The sequence below is a fragment of the Ctenopharyngodon idella genome, chromosome 23 (genome assembly GCF_019924925.1).
Source record: "Ctenopharyngodon idella isolate HZGC_01 chromosome 23, HZGC01, whole genome shotgun sequence".
In the NCBI taxonomy this organism is placed as follows: Eukaryota; Metazoa; Chordata; class Actinopteri; order Cypriniformes; family Xenocyprididae; genus Ctenopharyngodon; species Ctenopharyngodon idella.
In genome coordinates, this window is record NC_067242.1 from 315,424 (window position 1) to 331,191 (window position 15,768).

General features: G+C 37.3%; 1 protein-coding gene across 3 annotated transcripts in view; it reads right to left on the reverse strand.

Annotated features, from left to right (window-relative positions):
• LOC127506406 (piezo-type mechanosensitive ion channel component 2) overlaps window positions 1-15,085 on the reverse strand; it is a 108,228-nt gene extending 93,143 nt beyond the window's left edge. For 2 of the 3 annotated variants that reach the window (XM_051882863.1, XM_051882862.1), the window contains exon 1: window positions 14,534-15,084. In XM_051882863.1, the coding sequence (XP_051738823.1) occupies window positions 14,534-14,600 (67 nt within the window). In that variant the 5' untranslated portion in view covers window positions 14,601-15,084. Of the gene's footprint in view, window positions 1-14,533 lie in introns of all 3 variants that reach the window. The other variant, XM_051882864.1, reaches the window with a different exon arrangement.
• Between the last annotated feature and the right edge of the window lie 683 nt (window positions 15,086-15,768).

A 15,768-nucleotide genomic window follows, 5' to 3' on the forward strand; every position in this document is an offset into this window, starting at 1 on the left:
GTTTGTGCTCAGAAGATGGGGATTTTGAGCAAAAATATTGTGTCAGTTTTAGATTTCAAGGCAGCGTCCAAATATAAGTGGCCATTGCCTTATTGTTTGATGGCGGGGATTCTGAATATGATTATTTTGCCGAGTCTCAGTTTATGGCATTAGCGGGATTAGCTGTCCATTAACACTTCCCAGACTGGCAGCGACGCGAGGAGCGAGACCCCTCAATCCACCGCCTCTTCAGGACACACTGAGTGTTTAGAGCGAAGCCGATGGGCCGGCAGCCATCTCAAACACGCCGCCCCCCAAATCAACTGAGGTTTATTTTCCCTGCCGCTGCAGAAGCTGCCGCTCATTAGCCGTGTGTACATTCAGATTCAGGAGCTCTGCAGCTCTGCGACTGTCCAGGTCTGAGGCGTATTTTGAGGGCAGGTTTGCACAGACCTTTACCTTGAGATTAAGCAGTGTTAGCATCTCACAAGAGCATTCTGGGATTGAACAATGCTATGAATAGGACTGTTGTTTGAAAACACGGGCTGATTATGATTGTTTCAGACAGATGTTTAAAACTATTAATCAGTGTTAGTGTAACATTACGATCAAAACTGACTGGGAACAAATACTGGACAAATGGAAGCAATGGTGGAAAAATACAAAAATAGAGAAAAGCCAAAATCAAACGCTGTCAAAATAAAAGTCCCTCTTCCAACACTTCGGCCAAACAGAAAAACTTATCGGCCAATGCCAATTAAAAAATACCACTAGTGTCCAATTACTGGGATGTAGAAAATAAAACTTGCATGGAAAAGACAATTCGTTTTTCAACAAAACTGACATCAGATATCAGAGAAAATCTATTCCATGACAAATTCAACCAATTAATCAATTAATCAATCAATCATGCTTCAGACATTCTAATTTTTAATATAGTTTTATATTATTTCACATTTAATCTCCACATTAATGTAGAAACAACATAAAGACATGCATAAATTATAAATTAAATATATGAATTTTTATTAAAGCTACAGAAGTTATTCAGTCAGGAGTGATTTTCTCGTGGTCTTTTGTTGTTTGATGAACATCAGCAGGTTTATTAGGCTGCCGTCACTTTAAGAGCTGACGCGGATCTGACACGTATCCCATTTTCTCACAACACTTTATGTTAATTTAACACTTTATTTAATTAATTTAAGACTGTACTTATGAGGATACTCAACAAAACAGGCATTTTGGCATAATATTGTGTGTTTTTGTCCATTCAAGAGCGAAAGAGAACTGTCTGAAGCGGCTTTCTGTACACACGAGTCATAACAAATCAATGTCAAAGTCAATAACTAAATGTTAAAACCTTGGATGCAAATATAATAGAATGCATATTAAAGTAAACTTATTGTAAGTTTTGCTCCTTTTTTCCACATTTTTCTACAAGAAAAAGCAATATATTTAGTTAAATACATAATAATTTAATCTATTTATAGTATTTTAATCACCTGACACTCCTAGAATGTATTTAGCAAACCAAAATTTCCTAGCAACTCAAAACCGCGCCTGCAATGAGCACTTTCATCATTTCTGGGCTGTTTTATGAGTCAATGGACCCTTTCAGACTCTGTTTTGATGAAACTTCAAATAAACTTGAAGATTTTCTTCAAACAAATGCCTCTAATCAAGCACTATTGTTTCTCTCCGAGCGAGTTTGTGTGTTAGTTTAACAAACTGCGCTTAAATGTGAACAGATACGCCATCTTGATCCTCCTCTCCGTGTGAAGTGAAACAATATATAACCGACGTCTGAAACTGTTGATTTAACTTTCATTTACTGTCTGTTCCCTCCCGTGAGTGAGGCGATTCTGCGTTCCACGATGACGGAAACAAATACTTCAAAATATTTAGTTTCATTAATTTCATTTTTACATCAAATTCTGCTGCTCTTGATTTCACGAAGGATCTTTTGTAGAACATTTTCACAGTGTTTTTCTGCCAGGTATAATGTGTGAAGGAAATATTACAAATATAATTATGATCTGAAACTAACAGAGAGGAGATATTCATCTAATTAATGGAGGACAAATCTAACGTTTTGTATGTCAGATATGTTTAAATGTAGTGTTGTGTGAGTCAGAGTCGGCTGGCGCTCATGTGCTGTGGGCTTCTGTCTTAAAACAATGTTTGAGAAAATCTCAGAGCTCTCTGGCAGCGACACAGACCGCTACGACCTTTGATTTAATGAGTCACTCGCCCAGCTTAAAGCCAGAAATGAAAATATCCCAAACAGCAGACAAACCACTAACCGTCTGATAATGGGGTCCAGTCAGACGGAGATGTTTAGATCTTTTGTTCGCTCAGTTTGTGTAGGATGCAAAACAACAAAATCTGCAATTATGTTCCTGTTAATATACTGGACACACTAGAATTGAGGTTTTTAAAATGTCTCGGTTAGACAATTATAAGCCATCAAGCAGACAAGGAGAATCACAACATTACAAACTTAAATTTAAAGCAAAAAATAAGATATATATAGAGACATTTGAGAGCAACTTTGATTGGTGGAGATTTCTCTGCAGAATCATGGGTAATGTAGTTTTTCAGCAGGAATTATTTAAGTTAACGTTAAAAATCAATTCCCATATGGAGAAAATGAATAGCATTTTTACTTCCAGAACTGATCTTTTAGAAAACACATGACCGCTGAATGGAGTGACTGACCAATCAGAAGCGAGTATTCCTGCAGGGAGCCATGTGAAATGTTTTATAACTGGTTCCAATTATTTATGAAAATATAATAGCGGATACCTTTATAATGCACAAAAGCTTCATTATTGGTACTCTGTATTTTGTTAGCAATTTTTAATTATCCTTGTTTTTATTTTTGGTTAATAGTATTTTAGCCTTTAGTTAAATACGGTTGTTATTTTTATTTCTTATGCATATGATGTGATTATTTTATGATTTTATTTCCTCTTTGAATTGCCATTGTGTATGAAGTGTGGTATATAAATAAACTCGCCTTCTACTGTTAAGGTGGATGAAAATATGAATACATGCTGAGATTTGGCGTGAGTGTTTTATTTGGTTAGCTGTTGGAATTAAATGTCTCAGCATTCCTGGCAAGGACTTTTACACCCAACCTAAATAACGCTGATGTTGACATTGAAATAATACCAAAGTTGACAAAAATATACCCAAAAACATTCAAAATACCCCAAATACCAAATTTTATATTAGAACTAAACATTAATGTCAAGCATAAATGTGTCAGTTCATTGATGCTGGGGAATTTATGAGCGTTTGAGAGACAGAAACCACAGGCAGGAATAGTGCGATTCAAAACCATGTTCCCTTGCTGATCTACACACACACACACACACACACACACACTTCCTTCACTCCTTTTACACCAGTAACTGGATCTGTTGTTTTTTCAGCTCTGTTTACACTTGGACTTAACTCATCGGCAGGAAAGCCTCGTGTATCACTCCAAAAAGCTCAGAATGTCTCTTTCGACCATCTCAAAGACCTCAGTATCTGCTCCTGCAAATCTGTACTTCTGTTTCAAAATTATCAGCAAATAAAAGCCTCAACGAATGATATCTCCGGGCCGCTGCATTTACAGTGTGTTCTAAAAACTTTCCGCTAATGTTCCCATAGGGCTCATGAATTGAGAAATCAAATTTTCCTTGACATTTAACATATGAGAGGTCACTGTACTATAAAAATGTCCATAACTTCTGTTAGTCCAAAAACAGCTTTTATTGAAGCCAAGCTCAGAAAACGTCTCGTTTCGGATTTTGTCACATTATGACATCACAGTGTGAGGAAAGACACGCCTCTGCAGAAGAAGATCGACGCCCCCTTCTACATCATGCACCTCTTTAGCTCCGCCCACTGACTCACACGTCATGTAGTAGAGATTACGAGACAGACGCAAACACAGGATTACTGCAGCGACAAAACCACAGAGACTCTGAGGAGAACAAGACGTCTGAAGTGCTGAGCTGTGGAAAAACACAGTCTTCGCATTACAATGTGATCCATCCAGAAAAAAAAAAAAAAATGCGTAGATGAACTTTATTTTTAACAAAGTTCCAGTTAAACCGTCCAAACAATGGTACATTCGTTCATAATTCTGTTTACATGAAACACTGTAAGTCATCCGATCAACTATAACTGTGGAAACTCCAAGTATTTAAACTTTATTTGCCATAAAAAAGACTTAGAAAGCATATGTAATACGCATAAATGTTTCACATTGTTGGCAAATATTTCAACTATCTAACAAGATATTTTTAACATCTGAAGTTTTCAAAACAAATCCATACGTGTAATGGCGGGGATGCTAAAAAATTATTTTAAAGGGATAGTTCACCCAAAAATGAAAATTTGATGTTTATCTGCTTACCCCTAGGGTGTGTGAGGTCTGAACACGCTCTGACAACGGAAGTGATCTCTCACACTCATTGAAGTATAAGCGCGAGACATCACGTCCGTCATCAGAACGCGTCATCAGACCTCACGCACCGGATGCTCAAGGCAGTTGGACATAGTGGTGAAAAATGATATAAATACTCTTCGGTTTCTTGCACAAACCGATCGTTTTGTGTCTTAGGACATCAGTGTGTCGTCACGAGCCGCAGGGTTTAATTTGGATTTGTCTGTGCATGTTTTTTTGACTCTTATAGATGGAGTTACCATTGACATGCATTATACGACTGACAGACCGCAACGGTTGGAGTTAAAAATCATCATTTGTGTTCTACTGAAGAAACAAAGTCACCTACATCTTGGACGCCCTGGGGGTAAGCAGATAAACATCACATTTTCATTTTTGGGTGAACGATCCCTTTAATATGCAAAACTATTAGCCAATCACAGCAGTGGGCGTTTACTTCCAACTCTTGAATGAGACACGCCCATCAAAACTGAGTGTTCGAAAGAGAAGATCAAAAATAGGATTGAAAATAGCTAATTTTTTTCATGTAAAAATCTTGATAACTTTATAAGTGGTTCTCAGAGAACACTGTAATATTAAAAAAATGCAGTTTATTACCACAAAAACATTTTTTCTTGGTCATATGAACAATATTTTATTATTCAAACATTATAGGAACATTACTTTTGAATGTTCTGAAACAAGTAGTATCATTTAAAAAAATGTCAGACAAACGTCCAACTAAAATGTTTCGGGGAAAAAAAAAAACTTTCCATGAACAATGTATAAAATATGTTTATGTGCTAACGTTTTGAGAGCGTTATTAAACCAGGACAGCCATTGGTAGTTCTTAGTTAAATTGGAAGGTAAAGTCAGACTAGAGTCTGAGTTTCTCTTCAGTTTCACTGTTTGTTCTGAAGGCAGAGCGTCGCTAGCAGCTCACCAGTAATGCGTAATAACATAATATGACGTTTACCCTCAATGATCCAACATCAGCCTTCACATACAAGCAGAAGTTGTGCTGAAACTGGTGCAGCCGGCCACAGATAACTCTGAACGAAGATTCTAGAGTAACGTTTGTTCATAACTTTGAGAGAACATTGCCAGAACGTTCTGAGACATTCCCTGTTAGCTGTGAAGATCTCAAGAGTATTGCAATTAAATAATTATAAACCAAAAGTATAAAAAGTAAGAATGACTTTGTCTCATTTGGATTTCACTTCTAAATTGCCATTAAAAAGAAACAAACATTTCTATCTCTCTAGAGTTGTAGGTTTATGTTTACTGTCTGTACACATCAGTGTCTGTCCAAAGACTCGTGTACAGCTCTGAATGAGATCACCCTTGTGACGTTTTGTACAAAGTGTGTCTATATTTTGACAAAAGGTCAAACAAAAGTTCTTTAACCTCTTTATATTGAGAGGAAATGAAATAGGCCTGTGTAGTTTTAATGTCCATCATCTGAGGTTATGTTAAATCAACATAATTCTAATATGCTTATGCCAATAGCACATCTACAGTATATTAAAATGTTTTATAAGCCTCATTTAATATTTAACCATGTGCTGTTCCATCTGTACTGATGTTTATGATTGATCGTGGTGTGCTGGATAACTTCTGAAGGCTTTCTGAAACATAGAGTAAACTCTCTTTGCTGTGTTGCCACAAATAACACACATCTGTCACCGGGACCTCTTTCATCAGTCGCTCGCTGGAAGGAAAGGAAGCAGAAAGCGGCCATGCAGGACCGATTTTGCTTATAATTTCATATCATAGAGTGTATGACTCGATGCAAAAGGCTCATTGAATAACCTGAGTCATCGCATTTATGAGAAACCATAATGAGAGTGTGAGCAGATGAGAAACACTGTATGATAACCGATTCATTCGCATTAAAAGAGGGACAAATTAAATCACAGGAACTCCACAGGATAGACATAATGATCGTTTAAACTACTGTGGTTGTGCCAAGAGCTAATTCAAATAAATGCATCATCTGAAGACAAGCCTCAATATCTCATGCAGAGTGATTTTTTTTTAGTTTTAAGTATGTTTGCATATTTTACAAGAAGACAAATTTTTGTGTTGTAAATCCCTGAATGTTCACACACAGATCATGCAACTGTGCCGTAAAGCTACCAAAAGCGATCATTTAGCCACCATTTTGTCTGAACGGTGTTGTCAGCGAAGGTTCTCGCGTGTTTGTTTTGTCTGCAGATGAACGCTCTGCAACTAAAGCTTTCACACTTCATTCAGAGCGGCCGGCGGCAGCAGTAACCTTCAGCGTCCGCTCGTCACTTCACACACACCCACAAACACAGCAGGTACGCAGCTGTCCGACCTCCTCCCGCCAGCAGAGAGTGACGGTCAGATACGCTACAGCTTCTGACGCTCCTGCAGGGAAATGCCTAAAAGTCACACATTATTTCAAGTGGAAAGTGGACAGATAATATGATCTTTTCTTTTCAACACAAAGATTTTTGGTCAAAATTGATGTGAAAATATGTAAGTGATGTCTGGATGATATTTAGATAATTGTCATTTTGTTATAAGTTCTCATATTCTAATTTAATATGCAGAGACATTGATCACACTGTGGCACTATCAAACATTTCCCTGTTTGCTAATCCGACCAGCCAGACACGGCAACAGCGAATCAACCAATGGCGTGAATTTGGGGCGGGGCCATCTGTGTTTCTAACCAATGGCAGACTGGGGAGGGATTTTGAAAACCTGTTTCAAAATAGTCCATTTGTATAAATCACAGACACACATCTTATAAAAGTGTTTCCGTACAAAAAATTAATTGTAAAAATGATAGAGTTTTAATCTCTGTCATTGGAGGTTTGGTTAAATCGACATTATTCTAACATCCAGCCTATTAAAACGTTTTATAATCCACGTTCCGTTTGAGTAATCTGGATTTAATATTTAACCAGAACTGGTTCCATCTGTATTAATGGATCTGATTGATCATGGTGTGCTGGATAACTTTCATCTGATGGCTTTCTGAAATATAATCATTTCCTGACACGGCAACAGCGACTCAGCCAATGGTGTGAGTTTGGGGCGGGGCCATCTGTGTTTCTAACCAATGGCAGACTGGAGGAGGGATTTTGAAAACCTGTTTCAAAATAGTCCATTTCTATAAAATCACACACACACACACACACACACACGCGCGCACACACACACACACACACCTTCTAAAAGTGCTTCCGTGCAACAAATTAATTTTGTATGCATAAATACATTTTAAAATACTATTTAAAATAGCTTTATTGTCGTAACATATGGCAAATTTCCATGTTAACATGTTAGAATAACTTTGCAACTTATTTGGTTTAAATAAGTTTGGTGATGCCTGACGAAAAATAATACAGACAATTGATATAGGGTTTAAAAATAGGCTCTATATTTGAGTGTAAATGTGACTGAAAAATTTATGTTTTTACTTCCTGAACAGCTGAGCTGAGACATGAAAAAGTCATTTAAATTAAAATCGATTGGGTTGTTTTAACCCAGCGGTTGGGTTAAATGTTTGCCCAACCTGCTGGGTAGTTTTATTTAACTCAACTATTGTTTAAAAATGACTGTATTGCTTATTTACAATGAACCCAAAATATGTTGGAAATTAACATTACTTAATATGTTTAATAAATTAACATTTATTAATAAGTTTCATGAATAATATTTAAACAATAAACATTTATTAAATTGCTTATTAATAAATGTTCACCTTTTGATTATTATTGTTTCCTCTAGTAATTATGTGTCTGATTTTTACTTTCCAACATACTTTGGGTTCATTTTAAGTCAGACATATAGTCATTTTTAAACAATAGTTGAGATAAATAAAAAAATTAACCCAATCGCTGGGTTAAATCAACACAATCACTGGGTTTGTCCATTTTCAACCCAACTTGGGTTGTTTTTAAGCCAGTATTTTTATAGTGTGTGATTTCAAAGGCTTTGCTCTAACAGTAAGACCCTCAGATGTTTCAGCGCCAGACCGAACCGGGCCGGCGACCGAAAGAAGTCCTGCATGAAGTTGGCTGGAGTAACAATGGCGCGCTCTTTATTCTTTATGAACAGCAGTACTCTGAGGTGTGATGTACAGCTGGACCGGTGCTGGCAGCTTCGCTTTAATTGCTGGGGTGAGAAAAAGTCTGAATTTAGTTTTTGGTCGGCCAATGTTGCACAAAAGGTCCTTTCAGGTAGTCGAATGTATTTCAGAGGGTGAGCTGTCAGATTACAGACAGGAAACGTTTAAGATAAAACCGTATGAATAGTCCCACTATGTAGTACAAGAAGAAAAAGCAACACCCAGAAGGAACACATGGGTGATCAAAACGTATTTAATATAAAATTGGCTTTGGACCATTTCAAACCACCCTGCGTATGATAATTCTCTCTGGAAATGAAATATGGCATCATATATATGATGTAGAGCCTGATTAAACACAGCCATGCGAGCGATCTAGTCATGAATATGATATGGAAAGCTTTAAAACAGTTATTCCTCGAGCAGCTTTGATATGTGATCTATATTGTGATAAATGGCCTACATCAAAACTCAACATTAGAGGACGACGGTTCAGTACAGGCTTTGAGCTGAAATCTCCACTGTCTCCTTCAAGACATCATTAACATTTACAGTTGTGCTGTCTGGACGAGCTCACGCTCAAACTTCTGTTCAATGGAGGATAAAGTACTGTACTACAAGCAGAAGAAATGCGGCTATCATTGATGTTTTGCAAATTCTTCATGACTTCCTGAGTTCCTCTAGTGGTTCCTCTAATCCGGAGAGCTTTTGTCTGCTGTCTCGGGTGGCACCCTGCCTGGAATCAGACACAAAGAGCTCAGAGACACCAGACAAAGCGCTAGTGAAGCCGTGGAGTCTGACTAAGCCGTGGCTAAATGGAGCATGACTCAAAACGCTTTCTTTGCCATCATCTGTAAATGTAGGTCCTGGGTGGTTGCTGACTGACAGATGGCAGTGTGCTGCAGGAGAGGTGTTGGAGACGGAATTAAGGTGCGGTCACATTTACTGTTGCAAAATCCAGAGTTTTGCATGAGATAACAGAGAACATTCTCAGAACTTTGATTAACATTCTGGCAACGTTCTCTAAAATCACGTTAACGTTCCAGTAACATTATATGAACGTTCATTCAAAGTTACCTTGTCTTCAAAGTGTTAGTTCACCCAAAAATGAAATTTCTGTCATTAATTACTCACCCTCATGTCGTTCCACACCCGTAAGACCTTCGTTCATCTTCAGAACACAAATTAAGATATTTTTGATGAAATCTGAGAGGTTTATGACTCGTCCATAGACAGCAATATAATCAACACTTTCAAGGTCCAGAAAGGTACTAAAGACATCGTTAAAACAGTCATGTGACTGCAGTGGTTCAACCTTAATGTTATGAAGAGACGAGAATAGTTTGTGTGCACAAAAACAAAACAGAAATAACGACTTTATTCAACAATCTCTTCTCTTCCCTGTCATTATCCTTACACAGGTGACGCAACACAGTCCAGCGCTTCCGTGTTTATGTCCGAACGCCGGCTCACTATTGGCCAAAGCTGATCATGTGATCAGCACGACGCATGAGTGTGATGCTGACGCAGGAGCCGGACAATAATGAGGCTCGTCACAGACTCATTTCTCCTGGGTTGTATTTTATCAGAAGAGAGACTAGATTATGAGTTTGATAAAAGTAGTAACCTGCTGGGTAGTTTTATTTAACTCAACTATTGTTTAAAGAAATAAATGTTTATGTTTTGAATATTATTGTTGCCTCTAGTAATTATGTGTCTGATTTTTAATTTCCAACATATTTTGGGTTCATTTGAAGCCAGACATATAATCATTTTTAAACAATAGTTGAGTTAAATAAAACATTTAACCAACTGCTGGGTTTGTCTATTTTCAACCCAACTTGGGTTGTTTTTAACCCAGCATGTTTTAGAGTGTAGGGTCAGTTTTGACTTCAGATTTTGACTTTAACAACATTGTGTTTTATTTAAGCTAACAAATCTGTTTTGCTTTCAAAGTCAAGCCATACACTAAAGTTAAACGTAGTTAGAAGGCACTGGGTCAAATCCTCTATCCTGTAACTTCACAGTGGGGAATAAAGAGCCGTAATGAGAGCGTGACGGTGTACAGTGTGTCAACAGCGTCTTTAATGTTCCAAACAGTCTTTTTAATTCTGCAAAGCCACAAATGAAGCAGCTGTCTAACAAAACACTGTGTGGTTAAACTACCTCCAAAGCCCAGTTTAAACAGCACAAACACAACAGAGACGTGGACGTCTTCAGTAGATCTTCATAGTGTACTCAAGACCTCAAACATATATGCAAGTACATGAACATAAACGATTTAAATCACTGTTATGGTCCAAAGTGTCAGATCGCAAGTAATATTTCAACATAAAGCAAAGTTTGGATCTCTCGTGTGTGTTTGTGGGGGTTTTGATACTGTTTCCACACTAGATGGTGTTTCTGACCTTAGAAAGGACGAGGAGAGCCGTACAAAAGGAAGCGGTCGCAAATATTTGCGCAAACTGATGCCGTTTCGTGAAGTGGAAGGTTTGGTTGTACCTTCGTGTATCACATCGCCCTATAAAAGTAAATAACTGTTGTTTACTTCCTGTATAAGAGCAAACTAAATATTTCCTTAGAGTGAAAACTGCAATTAAAATATTTAGGTACACCTAAAAACTGCGTTCACCTTATTCACGTCCCACTCAAGAGCCTGATGCTGCGGAGGTCCAGTGTTTACAGAGATCACTTAGAGTTGTGTTCATGACGCTTGAGTTACTGATAACATTTAAAATCATTCATTTGGTTTGAATGCTTTATTTGGACTAATAATGTGAATGACTTTTTAGAAGCCATATCATTTAAAATGGATGGTTTGTGCTGATAGAAGAGCAGGATTTGACCTTTACAGCATCCTTGAGAAGCGGTGGTTGATTATGATTTGACTTTTTTAACTTTAGTTAGTGTGTAATGTTGCTGTTTGAGCATAAACAACATCTGCAAAGTTACGACGCTCAAAGTTCAATGGAAAGAGTGATATTTTCTTTTAGAAAGACTACAACAAACGGCTGGTAGGGACTACAACGAGCTTCTTCCCGGGTTAGTGACATCACTAACCCTAAAATTTACATAAACCCCGCCCCCGAGAACACGCAACAAAGGGGGCGGGGCCATGTTGGGCTGCTTTAGAGAAGAGGAAGAGTTGTTGTAGTAGAGTGTTGTTGTCATGCCGTCATTTTACACCGGACTGCTTCACAAACGAGGGTCAATTCAACACAAAAGATTAACATGACGGCACATGCTAGTGGATGAGTTGAATCAACTCCACAGCAACTACATAAATTTATCCACTAACCATTCAGAAACGTCTAAAAGTTGTAACTTCTTCCTGAGTCTCTCCATCAGTGTCGACTCCGGTTTGAACAATGTAAGGCTGAACACCGTTACTGACAATCCTCATTTTGTCTGCGTGAGATTCTCCAGCTTTGTTGTTGTTGAGCTGTTAAAGCTCCCCCTCTTCTGGAAAGGGGCCGGGAGCAGCAGCTCATTTGCATTTAAAGGGATAAGTTATAATAAATGATCTGTGGGGTATTTTGAGCTGAAACTTCAGACACATTCTGGAGACACCAGAGACTTATATTACATCTTGTGAAAGGGGGCGTTATTGGACCCCTTTAAAGTCACCATGAAATTCACAATTTAGATTTTTTATGCAATATTGCAGTGTTTATTCTAAATGATTTATCGGTTATTGTTTTAAATTAATGTTCCTGGTAATCTTGAATCAGAATATCTTCTCCTCCCTCTTGCAGCATCTCTTCTCTTCTCTGATGACGAGGGCGGGGCAACCTGTCACTCACATGAGATCCACCAATAGCAAACCACAACCATCCAATCAATTCCCCACAGACAAAATCAAGCCCCGCCCTACATTTGTTCTTGTTTGAGAAGCGTTTCACTCAGATATACGACACAATAGAGAAAAAAAGACTAACGCAACTTCCTTTCATGCTGATTTTAATGGGATTGTAGTTATTTCCCTCATTAAAGATGTTAAGTGCACAGTTTTGTCTTTTTGTCTGATTTTTTCAAATACTTTTTTGTTTCAAATCAAAGTTTATAATGTTGTGATTCTCCTCGTAGGTTTAGTTCATGGATTATAACTCTTTAACAAAGACTTTATTAGAAAATGAATGGAAAAAAACAAGTCTGCTGAAACGCGGACACTCACACCTGCTTTAGAGTTCGACCCAGTGTTCAGCAGAATTGTGACCTATTTTCTAGCGTAGGGAACACACCAGTGACTGGATCAGGATGTGGAACAGATCTGTGTTCAATAAAGGGAAGGTTGACTGTTCAGCTCTCTGATCTCGACTCCATTGGGCATTTTATCACAAGTAAACAGTGTTTGGTGTTCTTGAAGAACCAACGGGTCGTGGGAAGCAGAGATCTCGACTGTTAGAGAGGCGTAAGAAGTTCAAGCCCTCGCTATCTGTAAAAACAGATGTTCGACGGACATTTAACACTATCAGAAGAGCAGAAGAAGGCGTTTCACTCAAAAGAGACAATTGAAAATGTAAATATGAAGGATTGAGTATTTGATCTCAGTAAGAACAACACAGAGGAGGGGAAAACCAGCGCTGCTGCTGTCAGACACACACCGAGCGCAGTATTACTCAGAGTTTGAGTTACAAATGCTGCGATGAAATATTAAAACTGCACATAAATCAGTGCTTCTACCATTCCAATTAAAATCAAAAATAGCAATAAAATGTTACAAACATTTCAAGAGTAAAAAAAAAAAAAAAAAAAAAATTATATATATATATATATATATGTGTGTGTGTGTGTACTTAATATGTAAGAGTAGCAAGATTCATCATACTGTACTTTTCAAATGTAAAGTTCAGTTCATAATTTTCCACATTTTGACTAATTGTCATTTGGATTCAGGCCTCTTGGTAAGAGAACAGTTTGTGCAACATAAATCAATCAATCAATCAATCATAACTGATCAATATAATTATAATCAATGGTGTTTTATGTCCAGTGTTGTCTTTCACAGCTTCTAAACCTCAATATTTTGCTCATTTATCACGTGAATGAAAGCATTGTTCAGCTTCACGTCAAACATTAAATCATGAACTTCTCAGCTCGTCCTTCGTCATATTACACTCTTAATGAACACTCTTAACCTTATGCGTAGATGCTAATTTATTCAATTTCACAGAGTCTGATTTAAAAATGACAAAATTGGTTAAAATGACACTACTGAAAAAAATGATGTTTTCCCTTTGAAGTTAATTTTTCTGACTCCATCTGCAGATATTCGTTCGTGTTTTAAGCTCGAACTCACTGAAGTTTCACATCTTCAGTCATTTTGCTTCTCCAGTAAATGTTTTTTGATTTAAGAATGTAGTATCATTCGTTAACATTAATGTATTAACTAACATGAACTAACAATGAGCAATATATTTGTAATTGTATTTATTAATCTTTGTTAATGTCAGTTAATTAATATACGGTCGTTCATTGTTTGTTCTCAGTGCATTAATGTTAACAATACAACTTTTGATTTTAATCATGTATTAGTAAATATTGAAATTAACATTAACTAAAATTAATAAATGCTGTAGAATAATTGTTCATTATTTGTTCATGTTAACTAAAGCAGCTAAAGAACATTATTGTAAAGTGGAAAACAAGAAAAATACTGAGGAAGAACATCATTTTTTGATGGAATACCATAAAAAATGCCATAAAAATGGGAATTGCATCTAAAACAGGACAAGACACATCCAACAAGACATCTTAAACCAGTTAAACACATATTTACAATTTTGCTAATCAACAATCACACTGATAGTCATCTTTAAGTAAAATATGAGTATAAATAAGGTAGCCTAGTTTAATTAACAATATATATATTTGAATAAAAAGATTTACTATTATTATTTTTTTTTAAATGTGTGTATATATATATATATATATATATATATATATAAACATTTTATGTTATATTACCAAAAAACCCTAATTTAGCTGGTATGACTTCTCTGTCTTACCTGCAGCGAGGCAGACTGGCAGGATGAGTCTGAATATGAGTCCACACACCACCTCCGAGGCCATCATATCACAATATAATAACTGAGATCAGAAGAGTTCGGGTTCGGCACACATGATCCTCTCTTCAGTCTCGTCTGGTCCACATGGTAAACATCGCGTGAAGAACTTTAAAGTCCAGATAATCCTCAGACATGTTGTTCTGCTCTTACCTGTTGACAGGAGAGATCATGGTGCTGCTCAGAAGTAAACAGCGGCTTCACGCGCCCTACAAAACATCAACAAGTTGCAAATTCATTCGTTCCAGCTTTGCTGGATCTCCTCCAGACCGTGTGCCATGACACGCCACAGTCCTCGGCGATTGTTAGACGCGTTTTCTCGATGTGCGACTTTCCGAGTGCGTTTTTCTCAGTTCTGGAGCGTTTCACGCGCGTTTACGCGGCACAGCTGTGCTCTCTAGCATCTGGACACACTTTTCTCCTCCTCAATGAACAGCCTGAAGGACCACCCTGCGAAACTGACAAATGACTCCACCATTCAGGGCTCGAGCACAGAGGAGGAGGTGTCTGTCGGAGCTCCAGTCAGCTCAGGTACACACTGCTGCTTCTCTTCAAACTTGAGACTGAATAACGATACTGAAATGTAGTTTACTTGTAACCAAATATCAATTTAAATGTTTTTTTTTTTTTTCTTTTGTTATTAAATGTACATTTATATTTTTAAATAAAAAAACGGTCAAGTTTCTCATTCCATGATGCATTTTTTTTGTAGCGCTTGTAAAGTAATATTTGCACAAAAAAAAAAAAAGTATAATAGTGGCTGCAGCGCCACCTGCTGACCGTCAAACGCTACATCTGATTCATGACAGATTTTCACCATACAGGCTCTTCTACTGGATGCAAATGTGATTACGTACTTTTTGATTTAATTTATATATCTATATATATTATATTTAATTTATGCTTTTATGCAGAAATGTCTATGATGCTTAAACTATTAACTAACTGATAAACTGGTATCTGCACCAAGATGTTAGCAGCAGATCCTTTAAGTCCTGTAAGTTGTGAGGTGGAGCCTCCATGGATCGGACTTGTTTGTTCAGCACATCCCACAGATGCTCGATTGGATTGAGATCTGGGGAATTTGGAGGCCAAGTCAACACCTCAAACTCGTTGTTGTGCTCCTCAAACCATTCCTGAACCATTTTTGCTTTGTGGCAGGAGCATTATCCTGCTGA